The sequence below is a fragment of the Pteronotus mesoamericanus genome, unplaced genomic scaffold (genome assembly GCF_021234165.1).
Source record: "Pteronotus mesoamericanus isolate MK-2021 breed Mesoamerican mustached bat unplaced genomic scaffold, CSHL_Meso_final contig_27, whole genome shotgun sequence".
NCBI lineage: Eukaryota > Metazoa > Chordata > Mammalia > Chiroptera > Mormoopidae > Pteronotus > Pteronotus mesoamericanus.
In genome coordinates, this window is record NW_026555115.1 from 258,525 (window position 1) to 278,309 (window position 19,785).

The 19,785-nt window shown below is 40.7% G+C and overlaps 1 protein-coding gene across 2 annotated transcripts in view; it reads left to right on the plus strand.

Moving 5' to 3' along the window:
* The first annotated feature begins 383 nt into the window (after window positions 1–383).
* The window catches only part of NCKAP5 (NCK associated protein 5), a 750,489-nt gene continuing 731,087 nt past the window's right edge, over window positions 384–19,785 (plus strand). For both annotated transcript variants that reach the window (XM_054574978.1, XM_054574979.1), the window contains exon 1: window positions 384–452. In XM_054574978.1, the coding sequence (XP_054430953.1) occupies window positions 384–452 (69 nt within the window). The remainder of the gene's footprint in view (window positions 453–19,785) is intronic.

Here is a 19,785-nt window from a genome sequence, read left to right on the forward strand (position 1 = left end):
TGATTCTGGCTGATAGAGGATGGGTGTGGAGCAAGTGTGGCATGAAATGGACTGTTTGCTTTTTTCCGCAGTCTGCTGATTCAACCTGCAAACTAATTTCCCAATACCATGAGCAAAACCTATAAAAACACAGGGGCCTCAAAAAGATGACTCTGACATTTGCAACCTGGAGAGGTTTTTGGAGTTGAGAGAGACCAGTTCCATACTTATTATTTAGGTCTGGGTATTTTTGGCTTCAACACTTGTTTCTGGTTATAAAGTTAAAAACAAGGGTCTAAACACTGTTCACTTGGATAGTGAAAACCATGTTCACTTTTTGCAGTGACCCTGAAAACAGAAGGGGAATTCTTATAAATCACAAAGGAAAATAAATAACTTCACCCATGGAGGGAAAGAGACAGCTTGAGAAAAGGGACTTTGGAAAAAGGCTCTCTCTAGACAGCAGTCTTGTGGTAAGTACTAAATATTCATTTACCACTCTATATGTTTTGGCTTAAAATGCATTATTCTTTGACTGTTATTTCCTGAACTCTGTGCTTTTGAAACCTCTATTCCAGTTACCCCATTAGCAATATCCCCTGGGATTTTGTTTCATTTATTTTTTACAGAATCAAAAGCCAGTAAATTATTGGAATGTTTGTATAGTGTCTTAATAGGCAAATGTCATAATCTGTCAACATTAAATATAATTACATTAATTCCAGCCGAAGTAGACTTTAACCTATACAAAAACACTACTGTACAGCTGATGCCAGATGCCAAGCCTATATATAGTTGTTCCATCACCCATTTATCTTAACTTTTGGGATAAGTTGAACAAGAATTCAACAGAGCTTCAATTATTTAAGAGCAAAGAAACTCTGAGATCTTCCTAGGTATGTATACTAGTTTAATTGTCCATAAGCTTTCTTCTAAATGTTTTAATGCTAATGAGCATCATTCTTAACCACTTGGTTGGTTTTGCTTTTGTGTATGAGAATCTGGTTAGTCCAAGGAAATAGACTAAATCACTGATTTCTGAAGGTTGGTCACTCTTTCATAGTCTCTGAGCTAAGAGGTTCAGGCCACCTCTTCTATTCTATAATGCCTATGAACAAAGCAACAAATCAAATCTAGCAAGTCACTCCTTTCCCTTTTGCTCATGCACTGAAATATAAATTAACTTGATTCCTTTGTTTGCATGTTGTATAGGGATTTGCTTTTTCACCTGTGTACTCTCAGCACCTGGCCCAGACTATGGATCAGAGTAAGGTGTCCAGTAATATATTTGTTGAATTGGTTTATCAATTGCGGTTTTCCAATTCTGCTGCTGTAGATCCTACTCGGACAATGTACAGATTAGCTGTTTACCCCATAAATGCTGAAGTTTCATATCACAAACTATTCACAGGTGCGAGTTTCTGGGGACTGAGAAAAGGATTGCATTAAACTTTTTGGTCAAGTTCTTCTCTTATTAGAAACAACTTGAGTGTCTCTGTAGGCTATGCACTGAGCAGCATTTCTACAGAGAATACTTTAATAGTATTTTAAGTTCCCAATGGTTATGTTCTCTTCTCATCTCTTATGTCTTTCCATCTCCAGGTAGAATGTGCTAAAAATGTATGTGTGTGTGTCTATTCCTTTTGCAACTTCTGAGGAGTCAGGATAAAAAGATGATTTCTCAGCCTTTCTTTTGACAAAGAAAATGCTTCTTACATATCAGCCTGCCATTGGGGTCTGTCTTATGCCCAGGCAGGGAACAGAGATGCCCATATAGCATGATATGAGCAACCCAGGAAAGGTTCTCTTAACCCCCAAATACCAGCCCCTAAAGCCAAAATTCTGCCTTCAGTCCCAAAGAATATACAAAGACCATATCAAAGCAAGCATGCTAACCTATTGTCTTTCAATAATTCATAGTAGCACTCATTAATAAAAGATCCTGGATCACTCCCAATGTCATCCAGATGAGCAGAGTTTTGTTGAGGAAATTGGTAAACAAAAGGACAAAGTACAGAGTGGTGGAATGCAGGGCTGGGTTGGGACTGGTAGGGAAGTGGGATGAGTATGAAGGCACTGGGCACCTGAAAATCAGAGAAAGAGGAAACAGTCTAAATGAAATCCTAGCCCACATTTATATTTTGCTTAGTGATACATTTGACTGTAAGCATAAATCAAAGCCTGTCATATTACTAGTGCTAGCTGGGAGCCCTAAACTAAGTTTGCATTCCCATTGGCATATGGCACTACCCTGAGTCATGTGGGGGCTATAACAATGTGTCTTGATTACAGCATAAAAGAACACTGTGAAACTGAGAACTTGTTGCTTGGCACCACATAAGAAACATAATCCTGTTAAATCTCCCTAAATGATGCTCAGGAGAGTCAATACACTGAAGAAATATCTTTCTTGTTTCCTAGAGGCAAATTAAGTGTTACATCTGCATGTGCATATGAGAGAAATCCTGAAAAAGTCTGTGCTCACCTATGACTATGTGGCCCAGTGTAAGTGGTGCTTATATGTTATTCAGCATCATACCATTAGGCCAGGAGATTATAATTTTTTCCTCTACTTTAGTATTATGTTCTTTCCTCATATAAGATACTGCTGTGACAATGACAGCAAGAGTACTCTTTTTGAGTTGGTTCTTTGAGCAAGAGACCCATTGAAAGTCCCTTGAATGAGGTTTGTTGTGACTATCAGGAAGAAATGAAGGAGGGGGATGAGATCAAAACTGACTGGTCTGTAAAGGATTTGAACCTAAGATGTGGCCCTCCTTTTGGCTCCATGCTGAAATTATACAAATAAATAAGCAAGGAGGACATGGGTAATTCCTCCTTGCTAGATAAGGGTTGCTGGGAAATACAATAAAAGAGATAAGAAACACCTGGTATCATATAACTCATTCTTTATTCCCAAGGCATGTTTATTTTATTTTACTTTGTTCTAGTATAGGTTACTTTTTAAAAATCATAGACTACTAAATTGGGAATGGTTTATCCCGTCCCCTCACTTTGCAGAAGTAGTTAATATTCAGTGAAGTTAGATGCTTTAACTGAGGTTGTATAACAAGGATACAACCAAGAGTAGAACCGAGGTTTCCTACCTGTCACTTTAGTTCTTTGTCTCTCGTTATATGTATAATACCCCTGTAAGAGTAGATGTCCTTTTGGAAAACAGACTAGAGGAAAAAGAAACATTAAAATCTTGTCTTGAAATGCCACTGCTGTAATCATTATGACCCATATTTTTGAGAGTGAGAAGACCCAGAGGTAATTTCCACTTTCAGACTTTACAGGAAATAATTCCTCATAATGGACTGCAAGAATAAGGTACTATTAACTTCATTACACTCCTTATTTTACATAATCAAATCATGAAGTGTCGAGTAGAAATTATAGCTTTCTTGCAACAGCTTTTAAATTTTTAGGCTGGAGGAACCACGGAATAAAGAAACTCATGTTCAGATATTTAAAAAACTTGCAATTGGGGGATGTGAGTTTCTAGTTCTACTCACCATTTTGCTTTCGGGACATGACACAGGGGAGAGTTTGAGTGAGCGAGTCTGAGTGTGTAAATGTATACATGTGTACACTGGTAATGCTGAAGTATTCTTTGATGTTGATGATTTTTTTCCTTGATAAATCACCCTTTTTAAGAAGAAAGTGACAGGTAAGTGAAACTGAAATGAAAAATATGTTTCAATGTGGGAGGTAAAGACCCTGAGAGAAAGACAAGCGACTGCAAGTGTGCCTCTGCCATTAGGAGTGTGCCGGGTAGCTGCATATTGATGGCAAGTGCAGTCTTCTCTCTGGTAACAATGAAAATCACCCCAGAAACTGAGGCCTCTTCTTGACCCAAAGCTGTTTAGCTCACCCCGGGATGCTGTTTGATCAGTGAAAGTGAGCATTACACACTGTGCTTTTTTTTATTTGCAAGAATCATTCCCAGGCTTTATGTTCAGCTATTTGACATGTGTAGCTATGATAGCATTTAACTGATGAGAAGGCTGGGGAGTGAGTTATCTTTTTTACCAGCTTACATTACAATTGCAAACATTTTATTTTAATTTTGGGGAAAATTACTTTTTGCTTTTAAGCACACATGTGAGTAGCAGTTTCTCTTATGAATGATGTATTCCTTTGTGGTATTACCTTTCCTTTGTCCCCACCAAAAGAAAGACAAACATTGGCCATGCTAGAACCTCTGCTATGATAACAGTGCAGTTTTGATGGACTTGTAGGAGCAGGAAAGGTCCCACAAAGGTCCTTCAGTTCATCCTTTACCCTCTTGGTGGTTTACATCCAAATCATTAGGGTAATTAGGCCTTCCATAGTCATGAATTAATTAAGCCAATCAACAAGCACTTTTGAAAATCTGCTTTATATTTAAGATGTTTTAGTAGCTGTGGGATGTGTTGGACAGTTGCCATTTTCTCCTCCAGAACCACGCCATCCTTCTGTACATGACTGCAATCCTGGAGGATGTAGCACATGGATCTTGTCAAAAGTATCTCTGGTTTCCTGGCCTCTGGTTGGATTTGGCCAAGGGGAGGACCTAGCAGGATATCAGAAGTTGGGAGGTGAAAGAAATCAAGGTCATTGTTTCCATGCTCTCTTCCTGCCTGGTCATGGATCACAGTGACTGGGCTCCTCTGCCTATGGCCACAGCCTTTGCTGGGCAACCTCTCACACAACCCTAGCTACGGTGAGAACCACAGCTCTCTCCCCGTGCCCCTTCCAGGCTTCTTGGTACTAATGACTCTTGGGTGTTGCCAACCTGTCTCGTGTCTGTTTGCTTTAGGTCTTCCAGCAGTTTATTGAGTAATTCCTTTACCAAGCTCTCTTCAATTTTTGAGTGAGCCATCGCTTTCCTGCAGGGTACCCCTGACTATTGCAAGGAAACACTCCTCCTCAAAGTATTTATAGTTGATTTGTGGAAGCTGACCTAATGTGCAGGCAAGATAATTTAACATGGAGGAGGTAAATGGTATGAGGCTGACAGTGATAAGACCTGGGATTATTGTGGGAGGTGCTCAGGAGGAACCGTGAAGGAACTGTAGTTAGAGCTGTGTTTTGAAACAATAGAGAGGATTTTGTAAATAAGAATTAGATGGAAGAGAAGAAAGATGAAACCCAAGAATATTTTTCCATATCCCTGGTGACAACTCATTTCATTGCTGAATTATTTTCTCTCCAGGAAAACTTCTTTCATATACCAAATTGTGATGGTTAGTTTTGTAGGTCAACTTGACTGGGTGGCCTAGGGATGCCCAGATAGCAGGTAGAATATTATATCCAGGTGTGTCTGTAAGGGTGTTTCCAGAAGAGAGTATCGTTTGATTGGTAGATTGAGGAATGAAGATGGCCCTCACCCATGTGGGTGGGCATCATCTTATCTGTTGAGGGCCTGAATATAATAGAAAGGCAGAGGATGGGTGAATTTGCTCTCTGCATGAGCTGGCACATCTATATTATCCTGCCCTCATACATTGGTTCTTCTGGTTCTTGGGCCTTTGGACTTGGACTAGGACTTGCACCTTGTTCTTAAAGGGCCTTCACATTTGGACCAGAAATATGCCACCAGCTTTCCGGGGCCTTCAGCTCTCAAGAAAATTATGGGACTTCTCAGCCTTTGTAATCACACAAGCCAGTCTCAAAGCAGGGGTCATCAAAGTCTGTAAAAGGCCAAAGAATAAATATTTTAGGCTTTGCAGGTCAAACGAGCAGACACAACTACTCTGTTGTTGTAGTAGGAAAGCAGCCACAGATAATACATGAATAAATAGGTGTAACTTATGTTCCAATAAAACTTAATTTACAAAGACAAGCAGCATGCTGGATTCTAACAGATACCTGCCCACCGTAGAGTAATGAGAAACTTGAAAGTGCTGGTTCACTTTTCTTGAGTGTTAACTTTCTGAGTAGTGAATTGTTTCCACTTTTAGGACATGCAATGCCCAAGCAGGCAAGGGAACAGGTTTAGGCTCTTAAGCAAAGATGCATGAACCCAAGTGCCAAGAGATTGAACATAGGGAAATAGTTTAGAAAGCTCAAAACTTGCTGAGATTTTTTTTCTAAACACAAAATGGGGGCATTGTGAGTATTGCTCAGTACAGCCAGTGGATTGTGAAAACTAAGAAAATTCTGTCATGCTTCAGGTATGCTTGTAGCCTTCTTTACTTTCTTGGTGCTGCACTTAGACCACCCCTCACTGCAGAGATGCTGTACAGAGCACACACGACCAGCTTGCTAGAGAAGGTTGCTAGCTATCAAATCCCAGCTGCCCTGGACCATTCTATTACATGAAGTCTGGTTTCCTGAGTGCCCCTGACCATTGGGCAAAGGCCAAGTTGTCTGGTGGAAAGTCAGACCTTTGTTGTATGGTATCAGGATTGTTTAAGGTTTCCCAAGTAAGCATCAAGAGGAGGAGGGTCAAGGAATGAGAGGGAGCTTTTTATTCCACATCTCCTTCTCTGCCCCTAACAGAGTTATTATCCCAGCCACTTCCTGATATCCTAAGAAGAACAGAGACCATGACCTAGAGCCAAATGTTGGGAGGTTTGTGGTGTTTGAGGATCAGTTAACGCATCTTTTGGAAAAAAAAAACACAAAAACAAAAAACAAGTGGAGAACAGATCACCTTTAGCCTAGGTGAGCAGCCTTTCCACAGTGGTATGCTGAATCTTTGTTCTCCCTTAAAAGTGGCAAGTGGGAGAGTTAGAAAAGTGTCATATTCTCAAGTGAATATTTACCTGGTGAATCTTCTCACCACCCTTACTAAGTTCATTATGGAAGATCAAGAACATGCTGGAGAAATGTTCTGTCTAGCTGCCTGCCCTCCAGCAGTACAGATCCCTGGGGACTGTGGGTAGATTTGGGGTGATGGGCTGGGAGAAGGCAGGGGAGGCTTGGCCACGTGGGTACAACCCACAATGCCGGGTTGCTAAGAGTCATAATGGGGCTCCAGACAAGTAGGAAGAGACCAGAACCCTACAAGAACAGTGCTGGGAGGGAGCTTGGAGATTTGAGCAACACTGCTGCTGAGGACAGAGTCTGGATGGAGGTCAGGACAGAGGACTAGAAGCAGAATATGTCCAAGCTGTAAGCATAGAATATGTCAACAGTGGGGGCTGGCAGAGTTCAGCATCAAAGCCATTTTAGCAGACAGCTCCGCATGTTCAGGCAGAGAATCAGGTATTGAGTTGAGACCAGAATGGCTTCCTTCCCTTAGTAATAATAGCTGAAATTTATTGAGGTTCTCGCTGTAAAATTTATTGAGGCACTCTGCTCAGTGCTTTAGATAGAAAATGTCACTTAATACTCATGACAACCCTTTAAGGTAGGAACTCGATTCCTATTTTAAAAATGAGAAATATGAAGCTTAACAAGTTAATTAACTTCCTCAAGGCTATAGAACTGGTGAGTGATAGAGTTGGGATTTCAACTCCAGTCTAACTTCAGACTATGTTGCCAATGGATATCTAGCAGCTTGGAGGCAGGAACCCTTTCTATTCCAGCAACAGGGAGCTCCTCACATGGGGCTTCCCCAGCCTCAACAGGGATAGAGGTTTACATGTGCATTATTAGCACAGCTGCCATGGTTCTGCCTGTTGATGAGAGAGGCCAGGCCTGACTTCACAAAGTAATTTCAAAGGAGGTGGGAGGCGGGTGTTTTACAAAGAAGAAAGAAGGTATTGGGTTGGCTAAAAAGTCTGTATGTTTTTTTTCATAAAATAAAAAGACAGTTTTCATTGTCACCAGTAAGTTTATTAATTTGGATATTTTGAGTATGTTAGCTATCTCCTGCATAGTATGATGCTGATCATTCTCAATTACTGTTTCAATATGATTGCTATCAACTTCAGCTAGTCTATCCGACCACAGAGCATTGTCCAGCGAGAAATCTCCGGAATGGAACTTCGCAAACCACTTTGACACATTAGATCAGTCACAGCACTTTGTCCGTGCACTGCACAAATCTTTTTTTGCATTGCAGTTGCATTTTTACCTTTCTTGAAAAAACAAAGTGTAATATGCCAAGAAATCTTATGTATTTTCTTTAATATTAAGATGGCTACATAAGACTGAACCAATTTTGATAATTTTTTTAAAATGCAAGCTGATGTGACAGCTGTGACAATACAATCTAACAAAATTGTTTTTGAATGAAGTTAGACAGCAAAACACTAGTAGAGCCATCTCTTGGGCAACCAAATGTACTTTTTAGCCGACACAATACATGTTGGAACTTGGTCTAGGCCTGAGTTGCGGTCTTGTGTTTTTTCTGATTAACCAGGTCTTGAAACCAACTTCTGTAGACATTCAAGTTTATAATTATAGTGTGTGTGTGTGTGTGTGTGTGTGTGTACACATATATAGTGTAATGTATATATATCACGTATCTATAATTTTATATTTTTATTTGCATGAGGACTGACTGTGGTGTGTATGTGTGCAAGGTGGGATTGTTGACCAGAGTGGGAGTAGAGAAGGAACTGACAAATGATGGGGCACATGCAAATTATAGCTAGATGTCCCCCAGCATGCAATGCAGTTTATAACTTGAGTGATGGTCCTACCAGATGACTGTGCATTCTTTTGGCTGGGCCACTGACTGATGGAGGTCAGTAAGCAGCCAACATCATTCCCCATGAGGAGATTCTCTTCAACTTGCCATCTGTTTGTTCACCACTTGCAACTGGTGCTCCGTCCTCTGACATTGCCCAAAGAAATGTCTGCCTTCATTATGGCGATGGCTTACCCTGAATAACTCTTCCCTTATTTTCTCCCTCTCATCACTGAAAACAAGGCAGAGTGCCGTCATAACTGAACTTCCTAGGTGTTCTTTCCTGAGCTGCCCTAATACGTCTGGTCTTTGTCACTGCACTTACCACTTTATCACATACCTGTCTACTCTAGAGCAGAGTTTATCAGTCAAGGCAATATTGATATTTTGGGCCCTACATTTGTAGGAGGACCGTCCTGTACATTGTAGGATGTTTAGCATCATCCCAGGCCTCTACCTACTGGATGCCGATAGCACCCTCCCCTAGTTGTAACAACCAGAACTGTCACCAGACATTGCCAGGTATGCTCTGAGAAGCAAAAATCAGTCCTGCCTGAACTGACCTGTAACCTCCTAGAGGACATGAGATATGTTATACTCATATTTGTGTTCCTAAAGTCCGACACATAGAAAACACTCAGTGAAATGAATGGACCAGTGAGTGAACTTATGAGTGAGTGAACTTACCAGTGAGTTCATGAGCTCAGTACATAGTAGCAGGTGATACTGGGTATTGAGTGTAGGAGAACTATCTGGAGAAGGCACTGAAGGCCCATTGGGAAGGTTAGAGAGGATAGATGACACCCTGCTTTTCAGTTTTGTCCAAAGATGATTCTAGTATGTATAAAGATTTTTATTTTAGATTATGATATAAAGGGTACTCTCCAAATTGTGCAAAGTACAGCAGGCATCATTAATATAGCATGTTATATGGTTCTCTAGATTATGTGAATAAATGTCTTATCTCCATAGTAAAGTAATAAACATCTCTAGAGCAGAAAGAAAAAGATTTTTATTTTACATCAGAAATTGTTAGCATGGTATGTGGAGTCCCTTAAGTCCCAAGGTGCTTGATAGGGCAAATTTATGAAAAAACTCCAGGGGTTTTGAATTCTCTGAAATAAATTGCATTAGATTTTGTGTGCATATGTGTGTTTTCCTGGGGAGTGAGTCCATAGGTATACTCAGATTCTCATAGGTATCTGTGACTGAAGAATGGTTAGGTAGCTTTACCTGCCCTTAGTCTAGCAAGTGTGGCCCACAGCACCTGCACACAGATGGCTTTCCTTGCCCAAGTCACAGACCAGGATCTCAGTGGCATTTGCTACAGTGACAGCTGTCAGCCTGCCTGAGATGTAGCTCTCTGCACACATGTGGTCTCACGGAATCAAAATAGGAATGAGACATTTCGAATGCCCTTTGCAAATGCTGTTATTGATCAATGATGAAATAATGATTCTATAGCAGAAATAAGTTCAAGTGAGAAGATATGTGCTTGGCATGTTCTATGTTTTCATAGGTCTCAGAGATCTGCTTGTCATTCTCCTGGTGTCTTACCATCATTCAACAATGGGATTCATCAGATCATATAAGTTTCCATGGCAACTGAGTTTCTTGCATCATCCTCTTGCAGTTAAGATGATCCCATGGCAGAATCTCTAGTGCTCTGTCCATAACAAGAAGTAGAGCTTTCACTGATTCCTTAGAAGTTGCTCCTCAAACCCTATAGGCACCTGGGTGTTCTCACTGATAATGTACCTTCTTTTCTTACTAGAGTTCCTAATTGATCAGTACAGGAATTGAGCACTTACAAGGTTTAAAACCTTGTGAAGTGTTAAGAATGAAGACCTAAGTGTGTGCCACGAAATGCAAAGCATGATTTCTGCTTTACAAAACTTCTAAAAATGTGTGGTTACATATTTACAAATCATAGTCCAATAGTACCAGGAGGAACAGAGTGGTGCAAACAACAATGATGGGATTTATAAAAAGGATGTTGCTCTTCTTGCTGTACTGATCAGGGAGGGCTTCCCCAAGGAGGAGAGCTTTCATATCCTTTCTAAGGATAAGTCTTGGGATTTTGGTCCAGACTTAACCTATGGTGTTCCCTGAGTTCCCTGAGGCAGGAATTTACTGAGAAAACCACAGTGTCTTAAAAGAATAGTGTGTTACTCCAAGGTGCCTAGTTTATATGAGGAATTGCTGAGACCCTAAGAAAGCTCCATTGGAACCCTGAATTAATTGCCTTAACTTTTCTCTTGTCCCTTGTAGTCATCCCTCCCTATACTTCTGTTAATACCCTTTTACCCATACTTCCTGGGGCATGGCAGAATTCATCACACAACTAAATCATTTGGGTTCCCTTTCTTCTCATTCAGTTATCAGTGTATGTTATATCAACTATATATATTAGCTATATTTCAGTAGCCTAACTGTCTCACACTAATTTACAAGCCTGTGTTATAGTTCATCATTGTCAATTAATATTTATTAAGCACCACAGGGTTTGTGGCTGTTGATTAGGCACTATTTTCATTACTTTCTGTTGAACTGCCACACGCTATTGCCTGGGCTCAGCTCAGCCAGTATTTAAGATCTTTCTGCTAGTTTTCTCCTTATGTTATAGCCTTCATATTCATCCCGACTTCAGTTAACATTTCACAAGCAAGTCCAGGGTCCATTGTATTAAAATGCTTAACCGAACACCAGATGCACTGCCTCCATTCTGTCCTTTTCATGTTCTAATTCTGTATGTCTCCCCTAACACAAAATCACTTGTCTCAGCTGCTCTCTACAAGACCAGACAGTGGTTCCTCCTGGTTCCTTCACATTCCAGGCAGTTCCAGATGTTTCCTCCTCATAAATTTTAGTTCCTTAACTAGGCTTAATGGGTCATAATTGTCCATTTCCGAAGATGCCTCTGAGGTTTGCCTGCCTTCTGTCTTTCAGCACCTTTCTCGTTCTTAGTTATAAGCAATTGTCTTCAGCTTGGTAGGTTTCCTAATACAATTAATTGATTGACTGCTCTCATGCACATAGATGTGCTAAGGAAATGAAATCATTTGGTTTGGTAAATTCTGGGCTCCATCTGTCAGAGCCAGCAGATAAGTAGGCTTAGGGACTGTTGCTCTTTTGGGAGGCGGAGCTGTTTTCAGAGGCCTGCCATCCCTTGACATGGGAAGGCCATGAAGGCTGGCCGTAATCCAGGGTAGATGGGTGCAAGGCTAAGCAGGAAGTCCTTGAAGGCATCAACTGTACGTGACTGGGACCTGGCTCATGCCATCCTTCCTGCCCTACCAAGTGCAGTCCCAGCTAGGTGGCTGTGGTAGGTAGCTGCTTGGAGGTCTGCTGGGATAACTTTGGAGCTCCACTGGTAGGTCCCTGAGGCAGACTGTCTGACATAATTCCTACTTGGAGTACTTACATAGCAAGGAGGAAAGGAAGGTAGGAGAGGGTCAGATCTACTGTAGTTAGCACGTCTTGCCCTCTAAGCAGGACCTGAATAACTTGCTATAGTTTTGCCTACAAAAGCTACATCAATCATATCATTTCCTTACTGCATCAGTCAAGGTCTTAGAAGAAAACAGATGGCATGCTCAAGCAGGTGATGGAGAAGAGCTTAATAAAGGGCCTCTTACAAGGGGGTGGCAGGATGTAAGGGACTCAGTGAGGTAATAGTGCAGCACCTGGAGGCTACAAGAAATGGGTGTTGTAACCACTTCTGTGCCTGAGGGCAAGGAGACACAGTGGCCACAGAAGCATATGACAATAGGAGAGAGCCATTTGGCAGGAAATGTCCTTCGGTGGAGGGATGCAATTAACCACTGTTGGCTCAGCAGGGAGGGAATAAGGACATAAAATCTCCCACTGTACTCTCTTCCCACTCTCCAAGGGCCCTATGGGCTCCTCGCACTCACCAAACCCAATAGGAAGCCAGAGAGAAAGGAGCCCAGATCAGGGAAGAGAAGGTTGCAGAGTGGATATGTGTGGGTCAACAGACAGTATCCAGCCCATTGATTCTATTACATAGATTCTATATTATACATACACTCTACCTAGCCCCTCTCTTCTCACATTTCTAGAATGAGAAGAAAACACAATCTTAAGTCAGACTGGTTTATTGTCTATATATTATTAGAAATGAGTTCCTATGTGTTTGATTGTTTTGACCAGAACAGTATGCTTCAGCACCTTCACAACACAAGTTCCATGTGGCCAAGGACATGGTGTTCTCTCTGGGGTCCTGACAAAAACACCTAGAGAGGGCTCTGTGTGGTGTGGTGTGGTGGCTGGAGTGTGCTATGGTGCATTGATCGCTACATTAGAACTCCAAGTGTGTAGATTTGAACTTGAGGTGAACCCTTTAGTAGATCTGTGGCCTTCACTGAATTGCTGTGCCCTCAGTAGTGGGGTTGCCATGAGGGTACAGTGAAATAAAGATCAGGAAGTTGTTTTAGACACTGTAGGACTCTATGTAAAGGAAGGGTACTGCTCTTATGGAAGTGACTCTATGTGCTAAGCTTCAACTTACCAGAAATATAGGCAACAGTGGCAACTCTAGGAAGAAACATAAACTCAGAGCCCACTATGCCCAACACACTTGTCTTAAAAGCTTCAGTGGAAATGGATTCCATGGAACATAGTAGAAAGGCCATGGGCTGGCAGGAGAATCAGCCTGAACCAGACTTGAATCCCAGCCTCCCAGTAATGCCTTGCCTGTGTGAGCATGGCCATGTTACTTTCCCTTCTCTGAGCCTCTTTGTTTTCATCTCCATGAAGAGGTGATAATGTCTTACTCCAATGGCTGCTAGGACTGTTAAGGGAAAGGATTCAATTAGCGCACACAGCATCGTGCCTGGCATGGAGTCTTCTCCTCTGCACTGAAAATATGTGGAGCCAGCTGACGTGGTGACTCCAGATGGCCGTTTTCTTTGTTTGCAGATGGAAGGAGACATTCAGAAAAAAAGGGTTTTTTTAGTATTTGGTTTGCAGATATTCGTATATAATGTTTAAAAACTGAATAGCATATCATGATGTTATCATCCAGAAATGTTCAGCAGGTGTTAACTACAGGTTGTATCTGACCAAACCTTTGGATTCCTTTCTTCTTAGTCCAGCTGCTGAGTAGTTGCCTATTAATGAGCTGTACTCCAGACCTTCTTATGTGGAGCGTTATATTTTTCTGGAACTTTGGGCCTACTGCTCTCACCCTTGAAGCCCAGCCAATGTCTATTTATAACAGATGGTTTTATTCCAAAGGCTTCCAGAAGTGCCCAGAGCCTTCCAAGCAAGTGCACAATGACTCCCTGTGCACAGGGCTTGCTGGGTCTCTGCCCCAGGCCCTGTGCCCCTGATAGAATCGGGCTGGAGACTGGGCTGTAGAGCCCTCCTTTGTTTGTCTTATGCCTTCAATTACTTTGAGCTGTGCCAACTTGGAGCAACAGGAGATGAGATTTGGGGAAGGGGCTGGGGATCACTTCCCATGTGACTCTCTCTTTTTTTCGATGGAGGAAAACAGACTCAGAGGGGTCGAAGCAGGAAAGATTTTCCACTACATAAAGAGAATGAAAGAGGAAACAGGGTCCCAGTGGCCTCTTGCCAGGCCCCAGGAATGCGCCAACCCTGGGAACTGGCCCCTGGCCAGACTCCTCAGAGGCTGCTGACTTGGGAAAACTGGCTCTCTGGCTGCTGCCAAGAATACAGACAATAGTCTTTTGGATATTTCACTTTTGAAAGTTAGTCTTTTGTTTTATTATCACCAAAGGTAACATTTATTGGGCACCTACGTATGCATGCCAAAAGATAAAATGCGTGATTGGAAGTCAGTGTAACCTAAACTGAGCAGAAACACCAGGGTCCTTATATAATATTTACAGACTGCCTGTAATTAGGGCCTAATCCTTTGCTTGGGTAAGTTGCTACCTTAGATGTGAGCACAAGTGGTGCTGAACTTCTAGAATTATAATTAGTTTGTGAGTGCTTAAGTAAGCTGTGTTATGTCACCTGAAAGGGCTGGCATAAATGGAACCAGCTTATCCAGTTGTCATTTGGTTGAAAAAGGAGTTAGAATGAAATACAGAGCTAGTATCTTCAGAGGAATGGAGTAGACCAAGATTCAGCCATTGGTTCAGGATGGAGTAGCCCTGATATATATAAACAGTGAATTCTGGAATGTGTCATTTAGTATGAAATGATGATGATGGTGATACTAATCAGTCAGATGTCCTTAAAATATTCCATGTGGTTTTCTTGTTCCCATTTGAATAAGTGCTATTGATGATGAGAATAATAATAATAGCCACTATTAATAATAGCTACTAACATCATAGAATATTTACTATATTCTTGGTGCTGGACTTAAATTTTTTATTTATATTAGCTCATTTAATTTTCATAGCAACTCTACAATGAGGTACTGTAACATTCCCTTTATATAAGGAAACTGAGGCTCAGAATTTAAATAGTTTGTCCAGAATCACATGACTAGCAAACACTGAGGTCTATCTTACCACAAAGCTCATGCTGTTAATGCCTACACCATCCTCATGGATCTTCAGCTCATTTCAAAGCTGAGAGAAGTGTGCCTCTCTGTTCTTTAATCAGTGAAGATTCTAGCTTCCCGTTCCCACTGAGATGGGATTGGTTACTCCTAGGATGCCATCTTCTGTAGAGTTCAGTGCCATGGTTTATCGCGGCTCTTCTCAAAGCAATTAGTTCCCCCTTAGCTTGGAGTCCTCTGTGATTCCCTCATGCACAGAAACCTTCCTTTGCTCTGTGATGAGAGGTCCTATAGGATTCTGAGCAGTGGGGGAATGGGGAAGGTCTCTCTGAAGGAGCACCAGGAAGCAGTGCAGGCCCTCAGCCCCTACAGTTGATGCTTCCATGCCTTGTTTTAAGAAAGTTCTATTTATGAATCCAGATTTATACAAAAGATGCATCGGGGGTTGCTGTCCCTCTTTCCAGAGAGATTCCTCACATGACAAAGGACATAACAAAAGATTTCTTTAAATAGGCTTGAATGCATTTTAAATTGAATTGAATTTTCAGTTCAATTGAGTTAAACATCCAACATCAGACCTTTTTTTTTTCAGTGATGGAAAACAGATCACAGATGATATTTTTTATTGTTGTTGAAGCACTTTCTGCAGGAGCACTGAAAGCCTGGAGGGCTGTCATGGGGAACGGGGAGGGGGAGAAGATTTCACTCAGGGGATGAAGATGAGAGCCACAGCCAGGACTCCCAGGCCTCGGCTCCTCCCTAGAGGTGTCTTCTTCCTATCTCACTATTTTTTTCAATTACAGTTAACATTCATTATTATTTTATATTAGTTTCAGGTATAAAACATAGTGGTTAGACAATTATATAATCTACAAAGTGATCTCCCAGTAATTCTAGTACCCACCTAGTGCCATACATATTTATCACAAACTGTCTTTATTCTCCATAGCTCTGATGAAGATGATCAACAGTGTGCTTTATAATAGAGGGGTATCCTACATGTAATCCAGAGTAACTCACACATCATAACCCTCCCATATATCTTTGAAGGACTTTTCTGGCATGTAAGTCCATAAAAGTTTCCTCATTGCAAATTATGTCCAGTAAACATTTATTTTTTACACATATGATATGTCCCAGTCTTCTGTCTAGAAGAAAAAGAGCAGAAAAGGGGGACATTTACTTAGGTATAGATTATTGGCCATTGGTGACATGCTAGGCACCACACAGATTTATTACATGTATTCTAAATTATCCTTTAGTCAACAAATATTTATTGTGCTTCGTTCTTCACAGAATTCTGTGGTGAAAAAGACAGCTGAGCTCTTTCTTTCATGAAGCTAACATTCAAATAATTCTCACAACAACCTGTGGTGCATGTATCATGATTCCCATTTTAGAGATGGGGAAACTGAGGCTCAGGAGAGTTAAATAACTTGCTCCAAGTCCTATAAGTTGGTAAGAGTTGGTACTGAGTCTCTGCATCAGAACAGTTTGACTAAAAGCCAGTTTCTTGGTTTTTCTATACACATACTATTTCTCACAGTGAATTAAAGATCAAATCTATATTTCTTTTGTCATTTAACATTGTCTGGAAATAAGAAAAAAATGTCTTAAGTGAGAAATTTATCTTTTTCTTAGTAAACTAGGAGCAGGAAGATAGTTCATCCTTTTTCCTGTGTGGTTCCCAGATTCCAATGGAAAATTAGAAAACTAAGAACAGTGATTATTAGTGAAAGCACAGCCATACAAGTCAAATATTTGTATTCAAAGTCCTTTGCCCTGAGAGATGCAGTGGGAGATTACTGCCCCTGTTGATAAGCATGTTGCTGTGGGGCTCCTTAGAAGGGAAATGAAACTGGCTGATAGAAATGTTGTATACTTCTTAGTGTATTAAATACATAAGACTCAGCTCTGCTACTGACTAGCAGTATACCCTCCTCAAATCCTTTGAGCCTCCATTTTCTTCTGGACTTATATAGGATCAAGTGACACAAGAGCAAAAAAAAAGAAAAAATAGAGAGAAAGTTAAAAAGTGTACCCCAGTAACAATGAAAGCTGTGATAATGAGAGTATTAGGATAAGGAATAGAACATGTATACTCCATTGCCTGGTGAAGGGAGGCACTTAACCATATTCCATGAATGGCTGGGTGAAAAAAAAAATAATAACAGTTACGCTATTGAAGTAAAAACCGGTGAAAGAAAAAAAATGAATTATAACAGTCATGCTATTGAAGTAAACACAGTGTTTGTTATTGCTGGTAGCACTGGCTTTGTTCCTTTCATGCATCCCTTTACCACTAACTAAAATTTATTCTAGTAAGTACTGTGAGTGATCCACACACATGCTCTTGATTAAATAAAAAGGTGGCTCTCCCCAGAGAGCTGGAGGTGTTTCTGCCCACTCTCAGTTGCCCAAGCAGCAGGCTTACTCTTCTGGATGGGATCTAAGAACATTACCGATGGCTGCCATTACAAAGACCAGAGGAAAGTGACCACTTTCATTTAAGGCCCTACCTCTGCAGGGAAGCTTAGTATTCATTCATTGCATAATCAAATATCATTGAGCACCTTATGTTCAAGGCACTGTGCTTCTATTAAAATCTCTAAAAATATAGCCCTGACTGGTGTGGTTCAGTGGATTGAGTGCCGGCCTGCAAATCAAAGGGTCACCAGTTTGATTCCCTGTCAGGACACATGCCTGGGTTGCAGGCCAGGTCCCCAGTAGAGGGCACACAAGACGCAACCACACATTGATGTTTCTCTCCCTCTCTTTCTCCCTCCTTTCCCCTCTCTCTAAAAATAAATAAAAAACAAAACTTTAACAAATAAATAAATAAAAACAGCTATTTTTAAAATTCAGTATTTTTTTTCTTTGAATTTTTGCCATGCTTCCTTCAGAGCTCTGGTTATAGCCCCTGTGGGAAGCCACGCAAATGCAAGTCAGAGAAGCCCAAAGCAGGTGTTTGAAGAGCTGCATTCATGAGTGAGTCCCTGTTTTGGCCCTAATTAATATCAAGAGCATAGTGTGGATGGATGGCATAAGGGAAGAGGGCAGAGTACCAAGTCATTCTTGAGACAGGCAGTGACTCTTTGGCCAAAGATAAAGTCTAGGAAAATAAGCAAACGACAATAACAACCAAACACACAAATACCACTACAACTGCACTTCAGTAAGTGGATTCAATTTCTTCTCTGCTTTCTCAGCCCTCAGAAATCAGCCAGCATTTATGTGATATCCCAGAGTGAAAAATGATGTGTAGATGAGGGTTAGTGTAAGGTCAATGAAATTATAGATTGCGACCTAAGCATTGTGTTTCCTGTCTATTTTCAAAACTGGATAAATCCAATACATTTGGGAAAAGGTACATATAAACCAGATGAAGTGATACAGGTGGACCAGATGGAGCCATTGTGGAGTTTTGATTGTTGGGGAAAACCAAAGACCAGGCACCAAAGCAGTAGATGATGCAGTTACCACAAGTATGTGAGGTGAATGGGTACTCAGAAATCTAGGGAGGGTTGATGCTTCCATGAGGCAAAAACTACGTGCAAAGACTTGACTGTTAATGCCACTTCCCTATCAAATTTTGTAGTTAATATTCTTCACACATTTTTCAGATATTCCCAGTAGGACTGGAAAATGATAAGGTGCCATGTGGTGGTATTTCTTAAAACTAATTATCTGAGAGAATTCATGGAAAATTGAATGGACTAAGGTTCACACTTGAATAAGATTCACCATCATCCATGACAATGTACAAATTGGTCTGTTAGAAAAGTTAATACCTTAGCTATTGTTAATAGTAACCAGTTAGATCTGAACATCAGAACTAATCAAGATTTCTGTGTCTATATTCTTTGTATATACACCTAATAAATTGACTAAATAAATGAATAAACACTTTAATCCTTAGCATATAATTAAAATGCTTGCGCTCTCTATTCTTAATCTATAAGTGAAGAAAAATTTCATTAATGAAGTTAAAATTAAATTTGCTGGAATCTCAGTTAAAAACCTGTCTATAGAATCTAAGTTCTAGTACTTGTTTTTAGGTGAACTCTTCTATGTAAATAATTTTTATATTTCAATTACTAAGTTTCTGAGATTGAATCAACAAAGGTTAATTAAGGATTCAACATCTGTAATTTTACTTAGGTAGGTAGTCATTGTAACTACTGTTTTTTGAGTCTGACCAACTCACTTTGATCTCAAGCTTCTATGGGAAAAAATCCTTATAGTCATCATTGCCATGTCCCCAAATATAATGTAGTGCCTAGCACACAGTAGGACTCAGGAAATGCTTGGGGAATGAATTTCTGAGTGCTGTGGGCTCCACAGTTCTGGTCCACACTTTGTCACTAACTGGCTGAGTCACTCTGGACAAATTCTCCTTTCTCTTCTGAGCTCGAGCTTCATCTTTTTGTCTTTGTGATCAGAGGACAGGGCCCAGTGATCGGCCATGTTCCTTGGAGCTCAATGATTTTATGATACCAAGTGCCTAGCAGAGGGTGAGGAATACCAGATAAAGAAAAAATAAGATTCCAGCTATAAATGTGCTCTCGGCGAAAGAGATGGAGTTTCAGTGGCAGAAAAAACAGCAGAACTCCCCTCTGTGCTGTATTTAAGTAAGTGGTAAAAGCGGAACTATCTAATGATAGAATTGCAGGTATCAGTGAGCAAGAAAGAGATCTTACAGGGAAAGAAATCTATGTTATAGGTGTGTCACCATCAT